Raw genomic sequence first — 17,190 nt, forward strand, 5'->3', positions numbered from 1 at the left:
CTTTGCAGGATTTGATCTATAATTGACTTTTGTGATTGATCCATCTTTGCCTGCCATTCTTGTTGTATTCTTAGTAAATCTTCTTGCATTTCTTTCTTTAATTGATCAAGCTTGGCCTCCATGGCTCTACTTCGCGTGTGATAAGGATTGGAGTTCTTACTTGCCAGAATCGTCTGTCACATAACCCTTCGGAAATTAATTTTATTGTTCTTTTAAATTCGAATGCATATTATTGGTAATGTGCTATAAATGATACATTTTATTGGTGATGCATTATAAATGATGAATATACTTATGCATAATGAATGATGCCAGTATGAAATGCAAATAAAAGGCGTTGACCCAAGCAGTAACCATTCGGAAATACTTTCATTGGATAAAAAGTTTCATTCATTACAAAGGAGTTCTATTACATATAAGGCCTAGCCCTCAGACTCAGCTCTACAATTTCATTCATAATGGCGATGATCTCCCTCGTATACTCAGAAACCGGATTTGTGCGCAGTTGGATGATCTCCGCTCTACTGGCTAATTCGTTCATGTACCGAGCCACTTCACCCATTTGAGCAATAGCTTCCCCCATCATGCGCTCGCGTTCTTCTACCAAGGATCGATAATGCTCATATGTATTTTCCCATCCCTTATTGATGCGTTTGATTTCTTTTTCTAGACTGGTAATATGAATTCGACATTTCTGGAGTTCACCTTTCAATTCTCTGATTTCCTTCTGGAAGTATTTGTTTTCTTCGAGAGCAACTCTTAGGTCCACTGAAACGGGAGGAACTTGCACTTGCAGAAGGGATTGCTCAAGGTTCGATACATGACTTTTGAGCTCATCATTCATAGCTCGAGATTGGTTCATCTCATGTTCGAATCTCATCTGTAATTCTCCCATTTCTCCCGTGAGCTCATCTACTTGCTGACTTTTTGTAGAGAATCTCTGCATCCACGATCCAATCTCTGCCTGCTTTCTATCTAGGATTCGATTCCATCCCTGTCTCTCAGACCATATCTCTTCTTTCTTTTGCTTTCTTTTTTCTTCGAGCTCTAAAATTCTTCGATCTTTGTCCTCAAAGTCCTCAATTATACTGTTCATCTCAGTTTTTAACCCCTGGACTTGATTCTTTTCTTCTTCTAATTCTTTCAGGCTGACTTCTTTTTCTTCATGGAGTTTTTGAGCTCTACGAGCCTCAGCTTTATACTGCTTGATCAATTCCTTTTTATCGGCCTCTAGCTCGTATACTTTTGCTTTTCCAGCTTCTATCTTCTTGATCTGACACTTGTTCTCAATTTCCAGACTTTTGATTCGCCGTCTTGCAGCCGCTAATTCTCTGGATCCAAGTTTCTTTCTCACTTGCTGCACCCTTTGATAATCTTTTTTTTAAGTCTTCTACATCGGCTTCCACCTCCTCTTTCCGTTCTCTCATCATTATAAACTGTCTGGCATGAAATTCAGCCTCGATAGTCAACATGAAGTTTTCTCTCTCCATCTCTTTATTTCTTGGAATCTTTAGCCTTTTCCATTTCAAACTCAATTCTTTGGATTTCCAAATTCGAAGGGATATTTCTGATTTGTTCTTCTATCGACCTTGATCCCTCTCCAGATGTTAAAGGTATCTTATCATTTACCCTCCTGATTCTCCAGGCTTCATAATCAGGCGTCAAGATAACATCCGCTCCAATTACTTTAGTCCTAAAAGTCATCCTCCAGGAATCAGCCACATCTTTGATTTTCTTTCTATAATTGCCTTCTTTATAATCAAATTCAGCACCAGTCAACCCATGAGTCACGGGAACAAACTTTCGGGCACCGTACTGTCTCAATATCAACAAAGGAGCGTATCCCACTCCTCCCCACAGTCCCAGTAATATGATCCAGTCCAAATCTCCACACTTGAACAAGATTTGTGTATGCATCAGCCACGGTGTTCGCCATGCTATGTTTTGATTTTGTAGATTCCGGAAGAAATCAATCCATTGATCTTTCTGAGATACTTCAGGCCACTCCTTCGTAAGGTACTCAGCAATAGAAGAATAATCTTTCAAAAAACGATTATAGTTGACTTTTTCCTTCCAGAAATGGCTTCTGATCCACACAGTAAGCAATTGAGCACAACCCATAAAACGACCTCCCCCTAACCTTCTACATATATTCAAAGATCGGAAAGTTTCAGCAAGAATCGCATGGACTGGATTCACCTCTCTTCCTAACTTCTCAACCAAATCGACTACTGCTAGCTCGATCAACCCCAAACATTTTGGAAAGATTACCAAACCATATATACCCAAAGCAAATACATCTCTACGCACGTTTTCATCTACGTGTGCTTCAGCTATCTTTTGTAAGTGAGACCACGGCACTCCCTCACTTTCTCCCTTGCGTTGCAAGCGATCATTTACCCATTTGTCGCTTGTGCCCGAGATCTTTGCAAGCTTTGACTTAAAAGAAGGCCCTTTTATCGACCGGGAGTAAACTTTGTCCACTTTAACGCTTGTCAAATTCAACAGAAATTGGTATTCCTCGAGGGTTGGAGTCATGTCCTCTCGGTTGAATGTGAAACAACTATAGGCCGGATTCCAAAACTGTATTATGCTTCGTATGAGAACCGGGTCTACCTTCACGTATATCAGATGAAATATATCCCCATAAGTCTGTTGAAAAGCTTGCCTCTCAATAAGATTCCAACTTTCCCAAATGGTTTTCAATCCCTGAAGCTCATTCTGTTTTAAAGAAGCTGGTGCATAATCAGACAGATCCGACACGTAGTTCCCTGATAGACTATCTCCCTGCTCTTTCTGCTTGGCTTCGGACCAGTTCCTTACATCTGCTGGATTCACTTCTTTGTTTAGGAAACTCCTTTCCATCGTGAAAGTCTTTCCACTTTATCGATACTCACAGATCAATCGCCTTTTCTAATGATATGTCTATGCAGTATGAAAAAAATAAACAAAACAAACGAAACAGTTAGTCAAAAACATTGCATAAATTCAACATAAAAAGATAAGTAAAACGGGAAATAAATCTATTCTATTTATGTATTATCTACCCGAATAATATTCCTCAAAAAGGGTCCTACCCCAAACATGCTCTCTACCCTCCTAAATTAATTAAATTCTAACTGCACCTAAATTCTATTTCACATGCTTTAAAAGAATAAATCTATTCTACACACTCAAAAATAAATAAATAAAATAAAATAAAAAGGTTAGAGGGTTTCTCCATTGTGTACGCCTATTTTGGGTACCTATTGACGGACAGAGGTTCAGTATGACTCTACCTAGTGTGACCGTTCTATGGTTCGCTATATGCATGGTTTCAGCTCTAACAGGAAAAAAGGAACTCGAATTGTCCTTGATGTCAGTGCCCCCTTGGGCTACCAAACCCTCAATCCTCACCCATTACAGGTTTCAAACGGACCGAGTTCAATTCGAGGGGATTCACTGCCTTATACCCATACGAGGAATAAATTCCTACGAAGGTATAAGGTATGTATCCCATGGGTTATTTGCTAAAACTCATACGAAGAATAAATTCTTACGAGAGTAAAGCAATCACCCTAACTAATTTGGATCGAAACTCATGTCTAGAGCTCATGTTATGCTAATGAAAGTGATGTGTGTGAGGAGAAACAAACAAACCTTTGACTCAAAAACAGGGAAAATAAAAATAAAAAATAACACCCAACGAGAACTAAGAAATATCTGAAAAAAAATGAAAACAATTAAAATGTTAGTATATAAAAATAAAGAGATAAAATAATACATAAAAATTCAATAAATAGATCATAGTTTTACTAAAGATTCGAACTTATAATTTCCACCATAACGACCATATATAAGCGACCGACAGCCTGACTCTCTAGCCGTCCCTAGCAGAGTCGCCAAGCTGTCATAACCATTTTTTAAACAATTAAATATTATTTATTTTAAAACAATTATGACTTTAATTTGGAAAAATTGGGAAATTTGTATTGATTTGAATAAAGTTGAAAAGAGTCGCCATCGACCTTTGGGTTAGGTAGGTCAAATACCTAAAAACGTCTTTTAAAAACAATTTTAAGATAAATAGTTTTATAAGACAAATATTCGGTCTATGTTACCAAAGATTCATTTAAAACAGATTCGGGAGTCGGTTACGTATAGGGAAGGGTAAACACCCCTCTCACAACGCCCAAAATCGGTACTTAGTCACTTATATATAGTCGTAAATGGTGGAACTTAAAATTTGAAGCAGAAGTAAAAATATGATCTATTTATTGAATTTTTGTTAAAATAATAGAAATACTTCAATTGGTAAGAAATCTCAAGATTTGCAATCCTCCAACGGGAAAGCTATCTCATCTATTTCTTATCTATAAAGTATATTCCATCTTTGAATTACCACTAAATAATATTGACATGAGTAGAAAATAAAATATGCTTAATTTATCTAAAACATGTATCGTTAATATTAATATAACAACCATTAATACAATAAGAATTATAAAAAAGGAATGATAAATCAATTATAATTTATTTATTGAATATTACTTGAAATAATAGAAATACTTAACTTGGTGAGAAATCCCGAGATTTGCAATCCTCCATCGGGAAAGCTATCTCGTCTATTTTTCATCTATAAAGTATATTCTATCTTTGAATTAACACCAAATTATATCGAGATGAGTATAAAGTAAATCATACTCTGTTCATCTAAAACCTATATAGTTAATTATTAGAAAATACATTAACATATTGAACGTTATAAAAATAATAAATAAAAATGAAATAAAATTTATTATACTATTAAGTAAAATGAACGTCTATAACATAAGCAAGCTTAACCATATCACACAATAATATAATAATGATTATTAACCAATGATTATTAACCAATATATATCTATATAAATATTTCCTAATATTAATTCATACTAAACACAAATATTAACATAAATAAAATAAATAAGTAAAAACAATAACATAAGTAAAAATAAATTATACATATATTTAGCAAAAGTATCTAAATAAACCTAAACAAAATGACCATAACCAAGCAAGTAAATAACCCATACAAGATTTACACAATGACTATAAATCGTATAAAGAACTTAGATTTTAAATACGTAAATTAATACTTTCCTATGTTATAGACAAATGACTAAAATAAAACAAATGAAACATACAATGCAAATTCGGTATTTAAGCCAAACAGAAAAACAGTGAGCAAAATGTGAACATTATAAACACATAGTACAAATGTTGAAACTTACAGAATATTATTGCAAGGTGGCCAATACATAAACATTACAAACTTGAGGTATAAAGTACAAAATAAATAAAATACAAGAAATGGCTATATCATAAACGTTCAAAACCTGGGAGCCCCTTCTACGCAGTTTACCCATGACGAAATTACAACCGAGTCCTCGACCTAAACGGCGCCGTTTCGGACTCGGTCTATAAGGCTAAACCCAAGCCCTTCCCCGGCCAATCTCTCATTTCTCACATCTCCTCTTCTCTCCAGAAAACAGAGAACCAAAAAGGCTCTCCACCTCTCTCCCTTATCCTCCGCCTCTCTCCGCGTGGAGAAAAAACAGAGGTCGCAAACACCGTAAATCGGCGGCGAAAACCCTAGAGAAACCTAAACCCTTCCGTCTTCCTTCTCTCATCCTCAACCGAGGATTTAAACCCTAAACTCCCTGGCCACCGTAGATCGATGGCCATGGGGAGTAACCTCATCTCTCTCACCTAAAAAAAACCTAAGTGAATCATAACCCCAAAACCCACTGCACTCCAACCCTAACTAACCTAGAAGAGGAAAAGGCTTTACCTTCAGATATGGGGCTAGCTGGGATCGGAGAAGGTCACAACGAGATTCACGGTGGTGGTTCGAGAAGGTAAAACTTTTCTTTTCTTTTTTTTTTTTTTTGTTTCGTATCTCTTTTTTCTCTCTCTGTTTTTTCACCGACCGTCCCCCATTTTCTCTTTTTTTGGTCTTTTATGTTTGCTTGCCTCCTGATTTCTGGTGAGATGATGATGATATCTAGGTAGAGCCTGGCTTTTTCTGATTTGGTGGGATAGAAATCCCGAATATTTAGGGATTTATTGGTATTTAATTTGGAGTTTAGATTTTGTGAGATTTGAACTGTATATGATATATTTTCTTGATTGGTTTTGCTGTAGATGACAATAGTGAAACAGTTGGGGTCAGACCGGAACAGTGATGGTGGCGGCGTCAGAGGAAGAGAAGGGGAGGCTCGGCTTGAGTGGATGGCGTCTGGGAAGCTGAGGAGTCACACGGCGGCTGGAAGTCCAAACAGAAGCGGCGGCTGAGTAGGGGATTAGGGTTTGAAACCCTAATATGTTTTAGGGTTTGAAACCCTAATCTGCTAGGTTGGGTCTGGGTTAGCAGTGGGCTTCTGGTCTCTGGGCCAATTGGGCTTCGGGTTGTTGTAATGGGTCAGCTGGGTCACTTTGTAATCAGGCCTTAATTTGGCCTGCAAAAATATATGTAATTAATTAATAATAATAAATAACGATAATAATAATAATAATAATAAAAAAAGACCCGAACAAAAACAGGTGTCTACACAAACCATCTTCACAGGTCAAACTAAAGGATCTTACTTGGTGTTCTGCACTTATGGCCTCATATTTAAATCACGTGCCCGACACAAAAACTAAATTTAGTATTAAAAAAACCTTTCTTTTTATTAAGTTATTAAAAAAGCCCACCTTAAATCTGTAAAATCTTTAACATGTCAGATTTTCCAAACCCCTGTCTCGTTTTCATTCACGTTATTCTGCTCTCTTTACTGCCATTGAAGATCACCTGTTCAGCAGGAACACAAGCGGAGGCACTCATCCGATGGAAGAACACATTGCTTTCTTCATCACCTTCGCTCAACTCATGGTCGCTGTCCAATCTCAACAACCTCTGCGACTGGACTTCCATTACATGCGATGATGCCACTGCAACCGTCTCCCAAATCAACCTTTTCAATTCAGACATGTCCGGTTCCATTTCTCAGTTCAACTTCACCCCATTCACCAGTCTCACGCGCTTCGACCTCAAAAACAACACCATGGATGGCCCGATACCGGCTTCTATCGGTACTCTGTCCAAGCTGCTTGTGTTGGACTTGAGCAGCAATTCTTTCCAAGGCGAGCTACCGGTGGAGATGGGTGGTTTAAGGGAACTTCAATATCTGAGTTTATCCAACAACAATCTCAGTGGAGCGGTTCCTCCTGAAGTTAGCAATCTCCAAAATGTAAGACACCTCGACCTCGGACACAACTACTTTGTTTCTTCAGACTGGTCCGGTTTCTTGTCCATGCCATCGTTGACGTACCTCAGTTTAGCTAACAATGCACTCGAATCAGAATTCCGTCGGTTTATATTCGACTACCGTAATCTTATTTTCCTATATTTCTCGTTGAATAGATTGATTGGTCCAAAACCAGAATCACTTTTCACAAATCTCACCAAGCTTGTGTCTCCCAATCTCACTGATAATGCCTTTGAAGGGACTATCTTCCAATATTTCTATGCTTTCAAAACTCGAATATCTTCAATTAGGAACCAATGAGTTAAATGGTTCGATTCCTGAGAGAATAGGAACCATATCTGAGCTGCAAACTGTTGAACTGTTTGAAAATTCTTTTGAAGGGGAGATTCCATTGGAACTGGGAAATCTGAGCCTGTTGTTCAACCTCTATTTGAGGCAGAACCGTCTCACAGGTAACATCCCCCTGTTTGTTGGCAACTAGGTGAGGTTACAGTTCCTTGATCTCTCGGGAAACTGATTGATAGGCGAAATACCAGTAGAGCTTGACAACTGCGAGAAACTATTGAGCTTGAACTTGAGTCACAACATCTTATCTGGTGAAATTCCAAGTGAGCTTGGCAGCTTATCTGCTTTGCAGTTTTTGCTGGATCTCAGCAGCAATTCCCTCTCAGGCTCAATACCTCAAGATTTGAGGAAGCTTGTATCATTGGAGAACTTAAACGTTTCACACAATGGTATCTCTGGCAGAATCCCAACTTCATTGTCCTCCATGATTAGTCTCCAAAAATTCGATTTCTCGTACAATGAGTTAACAGGACCAATTCCGAGCGACGGTGTATTCGAAAAAGCTTCTGGAAATGCTTTTGTTGGAAATCCAGGCTTGTGTGGAGATGTTGATGGATTGATACCTTGCAGTTTAAGTCCTATCAACAACAGGAGGGTTCTTCTTATAGCTATCCTTGTTCCCATCTGTGGCATACTAACTCCAGCACTGATTGCTGCTGGAGTGATTGTGCATTGCCGTCGACAAAACCGAACGCTTGACGAAGAGATTAAAGTTAGTAAAAAAACCGAGTTTTCTGAGTCTAGCATTTGGGGAAGCGAAGGAAAATTTACACTTGGTGACATTGAAAGAGCCACTGAGGGGTTTAATAAAAAGTACTTGATTGGTAAAGGGGGATTTGCAAGTGTTTGCGGAGCAGAATTGCCCTCAGGCCAAGTAGTTGCGGTTAAAAAACTCAATTACATCACCACATTAGTAATTAAATAAATAGTAGAATAATATATTTTTATTCTCATTTTATATTGTACAATTAGTTTATCACCATATTTAGTAATAATTTAATAATTCAATATAATCTTTACTATTTTAAAAGACTATCTCTATACCCAATAATTTCTATATCATTCCAAAATAATATAAAAAATAAATTGAAATAAGTAAATATATATATACATATATTATGTATTTTTTTTAAATATAATAAATGATGATTGGTTATAACAAAAGTAAAAAATTGTTGAGGGTTAATACTACAATCAATCCTAAGATTTATAAAGTTAATTCATACTTCCAAATATTCTAAGTTGATTTAATTAATTTAAACTAAAACTTTTAGCATCAAATTTGGGATGTGACAATATATGGTCACATAAATTTTCCGAATTACAAATTATAAAGAGCAACACCGATGATTAAGAGGACAAAAAGAGAAGACGGTTGACCTAAACAGAAACAACCCGAATTAACTTGAAAATCTAAAGGTCGATTTGAACCAAAACCAATCTGAATTGACGCGAATATCTAAAGCTTGACCCAAACCCAAATCAACCGATCTGATATCGACCCGACTCGAAATCAATCGATCTGAGATTAACCCATCCGACCACCAACCGATCTGATTTTGACCCAACCCGAAAATCAATCGATCCGATCTTGACCCGACCCGAATTGAATTTCCATTGACCCAAACTAAATCCGAACCTGTTATGACCCGAACCAAACCGGACCAAATCCAAACCGAATGTAATCCTAACCCGAAATAACCTGATCCAAAACGACCTATCCGAATGACCCAATTGCGACCTCTATTGAATCCAACTGGACCACGGTTGCTGGCTCTTATGAGTCCATGGCACCAGGTTAGCATGACGGTATCTTTTCCTTTTTTAAGCCGGGATGTGATTGTTGACGTTGTTTAATGTTGTCGGTCTTCCAGAGCTTGCACTCCCAATGCGGATCACAAGTAAATGTGATGTTTACAGCTTCGGAGTGGTGGCTGTTGACTAAGCACCGAAAGGTACATATTAAATGCACCGAAAAAAATGAGCTGTTTTGTTGATTTTTTGGACAATGGCTAAATCATAATTTAGTCATTAAACTTTAGGGTATTTACAAATTAGTCCTTAGTTTTCAACTATAAATACCCTAGCTCATTTAGCTTCAAAAGCATCTCAAAGCATTCTAGCTTTCTTCCAATACTAGAGAGATTTTAGAGAGTTTCTTGAGAGTTGTTTTCTCCTTTTTATCTAGAGAGAATTATCATTGTTTTCTCTTTGGTAGATCGAGAGAGGTTGTAATTCCTATTTTCTCATAGTGAAATTCTTCTACCGTTGCCCGTGGTTTTTACCCTAAATATTTTAGGGGTTTTCCACGTAAATTTTGTGTCTCTTTTATCTTCAATTTTATTTTCTCAAATTATCAGTTATGATTTTTTTCTATCCGATAGCCGTCTTCCACAACAGTGGCATTGTAGATTATGATGGGTAAGCACCCAGGGGAGTTGTTGTCATCAGTAACACCGTTATCAGACAATAAGGATTTGTATCTCAAGGATTTGCTGGACCAACGGCTTCCACTTCCTAGTAACAGAACAGCACACAAAGTTGCATCGGTTTTCGCAATAGGTTTGGCGTGCAAACGTCCGGTGCCGGACTCAGGACCTGCGATGCGCTCCGTGGCACAACAATTATCTACAAGAAACCAGCCTTGCTTGGGTGAGACGTTGAGAACAACAACCATTAGCAGCCTAATTAGCTTTGGGAGATAGAACAAGAACAAGTAAGGTTTCATCTAGGGACAGACAAAGGTCTAGTTTTTTTCCTTAGTCGTCAAACATGGCATTGCTTAATTTCCTATTCAACTATTATTACTTTTGCAAAATTCTAAAACCTATAAGTTAAATTATACTCTTTCACCCAATAATAAAATTGCGAGAATAATTAAATGATTAAATATGTAATTTATTTTTTTAATAATATAGAATAGATAATATTTGTTCAGATTTTTTTTATATAAAATTAAGTTATTCTTTAACTTTTGAAAGCATTTTAAGTTTTAGAAAAAAAGCTCATAAAATAATTTAAAACTTATTTTTGACCATCTAAATTATTTCTTAAAGTCCTTAGATAAATTTTAAAGTAAAATATAAATTAACAACACTTATAGAAAGAAAAAAAAATGAAAGAAAGGGATTGAGGATACATTGTAGTTATTATTGTCGTTGTAATCATCATTGATATACAAAAATATAAGTATTTTTTTACTTATAAATGGGAAATCCAAATATATTGATTAAATTGTTATTGTTAATCATTATAATTCTCCCACCAATAAAGACATCGAATTTCCCTATTTAATAGATCACACATAAATAATTAAAATAAAATAAACACACATGTAGATTATATGGAAACAAAAAAATAACAACACGGGCAATACATATATGTTTTTTCATTGGGGTTACGCCTTGTTCAAAGCTCTCTCCAATCTTTTCTCAAATGGAGTAGAATGCCAATTCACTTTCTTATCCTGCATGCACCCAAATGAAACTCCATCAAAACCTATCATCCCTTGATGCAGAACGCGACAGGAAAAGCTTAATGTTACCTCTCTGTACTTGCTGGTACTGTTTGGTATTCCTTTGAAAGAAGCAGCTGAGTCCTTAATGGTGGTGCTCTCATGATTCCAATAGCTTCCCACCGTTCCGATTATCGGCATCTCCTCCGGGCTCCTACTTGGAGACCTTCTTGGTGCAGATGATGCTGAGAACTTGTTGATATCTTCCATAGTTAATGCACCCAAAATCGGCCTATCTTCGGGGCTCATCTTCGTCGGAATCGAACCTATTGAGACGCTCCTCTCCGGCGTACACGCATCCAATGTGCTACTCTTTTTCGCCGGTGTAGTTTCTCTAGAAGACAACCAATTGGAAAGGCTGGCATCAACTGAAACTTCTTCACTGAAACTGAAAGATCGATCCTTGGAACTATGGTCCAAGCTAGTCGAAAGCCGGGGCTCTTCTTGTTCCAAGCTGAGATTCTCCTTTTGCAGCTTCAATGGTGTTGAACCTTTGGATTTTACAGCTTTCCATTGATCTAGATTTTCGACCGGCTTCAGCACCGGATGAACATCGCCGTCCCTACCCGCTCTAACGACTCGAATCAAATCGATGGGCTTCGATTCTTCAATATCATCCTCTTCATCGCCGATATCACTTTCTTCGTAGTCCAATTCATCGTCTTCTTCATCATCACTTTCTCTACAATTCTGATACCTATGATTAGGAGGGTAAGAACTTGAGCTAGACTCTGAGGAATTCTCAGACTCCCTTGGTTTAGCCAAATTCTCCTCTTCTTTCTCCTTCAATTTCTTTTCCTCTTCCTCTTCACCATGCAAATCAAAATCAGTACTTTCATCAACCAAAACATGTTCATATGTCTTAATATTAGCATCAAAAGTTACTTTCTTTCGAGAACCCGAACCAAGCTGCTCCTCTGCCTTATCATCTCTAAACCCCCAAATCAAAACCCCAAAAAGAGATTGTATCAAAATCTAATCCATCGTTTCAAACAGAAAAAAAGGAATTAAACATAATAAACCCAATAATTTTACTCACCTAACTCCCTTGATAGGGGTTCCCAAGCTGCTCTGTTCTAAAGAAACTGTAGATTGATCATTGTAACTAAAATTTCTCTGAGGAGAAAAAAAAAAGACCCTGAAATCATAAGCTTCATGCGACTAAAAATACCCAAATAAAGTAAAATCAGTACATTCCCATAAAGAAAGAACAAAAAAAAAAACTTACTTGTGATGGATATTGAACCCTGTGTCTGCGTTTTCGATTCTTTCGGTCTTTGGAGGAACCAAAACATGCAAGAAAACATCCCATTGCAAGAATCTCTGTTTGATTCTTGAACAATAAAAAAAGAAAACCTTTACTCTGTCTTGGGTTTTCTTTGTTGGCGTTAACAATGGTGGGTTCTCATGGTTTTAGAGCAGAGAGAGGGAGCGTTTTGAGAGAGAGAGATCGGACATAACAGTTTTTAGGTTTTGCTTTTTGGTTCGTTAATATTATTTTATAAACTTGTGAGAGAGGGAAAAAGGAAGTGACCGTTACGAACCATGATTGTGGATTACATTTTGTTAAAACTTAGAAAAATAATTGTAATAAATAAATAATAATAAACCTATCTTGACCGTTAATATATTGATATTATCCCCCACGTCACGTCACACATTTTCCTTTCTCTTTGTTATTAATTAAAGTCAAAAGAGTAATTTTATCCTCATAATAGACTTAATTTATCACTTTTGATGTTATTATATTTTCGCGTTAATTTAGTCATTGAAATTATTTAATTGTATCATTTTATAATCTTTCTCCCAACTTAAAATCTCAAATTATAATCTTTAAAGCCTAAACCATAACTCTTTTATCTCTAAATATTAACTTAGGGTTTTAAGTTAAAAGAATGACATAAAATGTTACAATTAAACAACTTTGATGATTAAATTAATGTGAAAATACAATAGAGCTAAATTGATAAATTTAATCTACTAAAGGATTAAAAATGACCCTTAAACCTTAAAAAAGTATAAAAAACTAAGTCATGAAACATTTTTTATTGTAATTTGATTTCAGATTTTCTTCTTAATCAATACAGGTCGATTCCCATCGTATATCTTACTTTGTTAGGTGAGTCTTTTAACGCTATTTTCAATATACACAAGGACTCGAAATCGAGATCTTAAATAATGTGAAACTATTTACCACTTAAACCAATTAGATTCATCGAACATTTTAAAATATTATCTTCTATTAAATTTAAATAGTTTAGATCTTATCTAAGTGTTATTCGCTCTCTTTCTAAATAAAGTAATATAGATATTTGTATTTTAATAAATGTAATATTTGTTCTTTGATAAAACATTAAATGTGATATATTTATTTTAATGAAATATTAAACGTAATATTTATATTTTTAAAATATTTAAAACATTTAATATAATATCTATATTTTTAAAATATTTAATTTCATATTTAATTTTTTATTTTATATATTATTATAGTGTTTTAGCAATATTTATAAATATCGTACTCAAACTATTATTTTGTTTGTATATTAATTAATGTGATACTTGAATCAAATTATTAGTAAATATCAAAATAGTCAATGATAAGATAAATACGGCATTAAACATTTGATCATAATATAAATGTAATATTAAATATTTGATTAAAAATTGGGTAAAGTATAGTAATGGTCACTAAACTTTTCTAAACCTTTCATTTAGGTCCCCAACTTTTAAAACTTACAATACATTCCCCCAACATTTAGTCTGTTTGCAATATGTTCCCCAACAGTTACGTCAGGGACCATATTGCAAACGGACTAAATGTTGAGGGATTATATTGCAAGTTTTAAAAATTGGAGGACCTAAATGAAAGCTTTAGAAAAGTTCAGTGACCATTACTATACTTACCCATATTAAAATTATATTTTTGAGCAAGTTTTGTTGTATCCTCTCAATTATTTTTTTGGTTGTAGATCAATTAATACTCGTTGAAAAGAAAATATTTAAATTATTTTCATTTGTTTTTAAAGTCTATTTAAAAGCATATACATAGAATGCTTGGTGATGAGTGACTTGCAAGCCAAGTCAGTGAAGAAATTTGTATAAAGCTTTGCAAACAAACCTGGGAATTTTATTATCAAATCAAAGCAAAGTAAAGCAAAGCAATGAATGCCTTCAACTGTGATAGCATCAACAAAGCAAAACCACCACCTTCATTCTTCACAAACCAACTAAACAATTTGATTGCCTTCAACGGGAACTGTACTAATCTGCAAGGTTCTACCATCTCCGATAAACCGAATACAAGGCAATGAAGGATCTATAATGGATTCGATCTCAAGAAAATCAAAATCATATGCACCAGAATGTTTCAAACTAAATGCAGAAACTACTGCAATCCATATCCCACCATGGAAGCTGCCCAATAACTGGTCATCCCATGAATCAAGCCCCAATCTATAGCATACCCCACAATGATTCCAGATAAATGTCCAACAAAACTTGCTTGCGGAACAATTATCCAAGTGAAAATCAATGACTCGAAAGGCGCAAAACTAATAGGAAGCGAAAGGAATCCAAAGAGATCCAACTTTGTTGAAGGTTGCTTCACAGACAAAACCGTCATCCATCCAAAAACAACACAAGAATAACCGACAGCAGTCACTCACCGGAAATACTCAATCTTAAACCGCTGAATTAATAAATGGTACATTCCCAACACGAGCAACCCCGACACAGCTACCAAAACAAGTGTGTAATGAAGGTAATAAGCCACTCCAAGGCCTAAATGGCCTAATTGTTCAACAACACCAAGACTCCAAAGGGCACTCATATTGAAAAAAAGATGAAGAACAATTACTCTCCAATATTGCCCTTCCAACGCCGTTTCGTAACTTAAACCGACATGCTGATAACCAATGTTCTTCTGGATGTAATACCACATTCCACTACAGATTCCTATTATACAACTTGTTGCTGGTTTTTCCAATATCTCATAAAACAATGGATTCCCCATCACTACTTAAACTAAAAAAATTCCTTCAACTTCTCTTTTTTCAGCTTTATTCAATCTAAAGAGAAAAACCCAACATTAAAATACAGTTAAAATTCATGAGCATATTAATTCTTAAGATAAAATCGTCACTTTTTTTTAGCACAAATCAATCAATAAATTTTGACAAAATTTTCAGGTAAACAAAACCTTGCACTGAATCAAAAACCAGATTTGAAATTCCCAAAACAATTTCAAATATTCATGTCAATATATAACAATGAACGGCTATATGAGGACTGGGCTTTTTCACGGTAGATCAAATGGCTGCTTCAAGCAGGAGAAATGAGAGAATTTAAAGAGATTTTAGTTCATACAGAAAAGAAAATAGGGGAGACAAACGATCTTACTTTCTCTTCTTTGGCCGTAAATGGATTCACGATTTCTGGTTGCCTCCCCCAGAAAATAATTATTCAATTTGATCATTAAAACAATATATGTCGGAGATCTGGACTGTTTTTCCTACAAAATTTTTTTGTTTCTTGGATGAATTACACAAATATTTACTTACCTTAGAGTAAGTTTTTGTTTTTGTTAATACTATTGCCACGTTAACTCCATAAGTAAATTGCCCCAAATTATTATTAGGGTAAAGTATAATAATGGTCACTAAACTTTTCTAAAGCTTTTATTTAGGTCTCCTAACTTTTAAAACTTGCAATATAGTCCCTTAACATTTAGTCCGTTTGCAATATTGTCCCTCAACATTTAGTCCGTTTGCAATATGGTCCCCAACATAACTGTTGGGGGACCATATTACAAATGGACTAAATATTGAGGGACTATATTGCAAGTTTTAAAAGTTGAAGGACCTAAATGAAAGCTTTAGAAAAGTTTTGTGACCATTACTATACTTTACCCTTAAAATTTTTATCAAGTGATTTCAATAGTTAGAGTAAATGTTTTTCTTCTTATAAGTTTTAGGTTTGAGTAGTCACATATGTAAGATATATACACTGCCAAAAAATATAAATACTACCTTAAAAATATATGATAAAAAGATAATTAAAAAGATAATTTTATCTATTTTCCAAATACACTAATAGATAATTTTTATTTATTTACATTTCCCCCTAAAATATAAAATAAAACTGTTTATTGTTTATGTAGATCAAACATTGATTATATGCCAAGATCGGAAGCATATTAATGAATAATTAATACATAGATTTCAGGAAAAGGAAATTATATAAGGTTGTTCAAAACAATAATTAATTAGGAGTATTATGAAAATAATATACTTAAATTAGTTTACTTATGTTTCAAGAGATAAACGAAGGAAAAAGTAAAAGCATGGGGTGAGAGAGGCTCGAACTCTCGACCTCAGGATAACTCAAACAGCTATGAGACCTACGCGCTAGCCAACTGCGCCACCACCGCGCTGTTCATGGCACTGATTATCACTTTATATAAATAATATTAATTTGTTGGATTAGTAATATATCAATAAATTTTAAAATTGAACTCTTTAACTACGAATGGTGGGTACATAAATATTAACGATATAGAATTTTTTAAATGGGATAACTATAAATATAATTTTAGGGTGAATAGAATTCATAAAATAAATAATTAATCGAAAAAAATTTAAATTTTAAAATAGACACTATTAATAAAATAAATAATTAAAGAAAATTTAAATTTCGAAGTTGACACATGCTCACGTTTACCAAGATGTTACTCCACCACTGACTACGACCTATTTGTTCATTTCTAGAAAACATAAAATTATGTTGATTTTGTTGGTTCTGGAAACACCAGAAAGAAAAGAGTGCATAAACTTTGATGAGAAAGTAATTTAACTACTAGAAAATCATATGCCTTTTGCTCAGAAAATAGATAAAAAAAATCATGTAGACCAAATAGTTGAGTATAAGGTTACTACATGGATATGGTCATTTAACTATGACCAAATAGTTGGTAATTTATCTGTGTTTTGTCCACTTTTAATCATTGATTTCAGAAAATATAAAATGTGGTCGTTTTTATTTTTCTTTAATTAAGATATA

At 34.9% G+C, this 17,190-nt stretch overlaps 1 protein-coding gene, 1 non-coding gene and 2 pseudogenes across 2 annotated transcripts; 1 reads left to right on the forward strand and 3 right to left on the reverse strand.

The window, feature by feature from the left end:
* The first annotated feature begins 6,711 nt into the window (after positions 1 to 6,711).
* On the forward strand, positions 6,712 to 10,369 carry LOC120158182 (annotated as a pseudogene).
* Positions 10,370 to 10,925: 556 nt separating this feature from the next.
* LOC120158239 lies at positions 10,926 to 12,577 on the reverse strand. The gene is made up of 4 exons (XM_039169129.1): positions 12,359 to 12,577; positions 12,170 to 12,246; positions 11,161 to 12,061; positions 10,926 to 11,082 (listed from the first exon to the last, which is right to left on the reverse strand). Exons 1-4 carry the CDS (start codon positions 12,440 to 12,442, stop codon positions 11,014 to 11,016), a joined length of 1,131 nt encoding a protein of 376 aa, XP_039025060.1. The 5' UTR covers positions 12,443 to 12,577; the 3' UTR covers positions 10,926 to 11,013.
* Positions 12,578 to 14,360: 1,783 nt separating this feature from the next.
* LOC120158244 lies at positions 14,361 to 15,253 on the reverse strand (annotated as a pseudogene).
* Positions 15,254 to 16,475: 1,222 nt separating this feature from the next.
* TRNAM-CAU lies at positions 16,476 to 16,561 on the reverse strand. Its single transcript is given in 2 exon segments — positions 16,476 to 16,511; positions 16,524 to 16,561. It is a non-coding gene; the product is annotated as a tRNA-Met (tRNA).
* Between the last annotated feature and the right edge of the window lie 629 nt (positions 16,562 to 17,190).

Source organism: Hibiscus syriacus, unplaced genomic scaffold, assembly GCF_006381635.1.
Source record: "Hibiscus syriacus cultivar Baekdansim isolate YM2019G1 unplaced genomic scaffold, ASM638163v2 tig00111309_pilon, whole genome shotgun sequence".
NCBI classification, from domain to species: Eukaryota; Viridiplantae; Streptophyta; class Magnoliopsida; order Malvales; family Malvaceae; genus Hibiscus; species Hibiscus syriacus.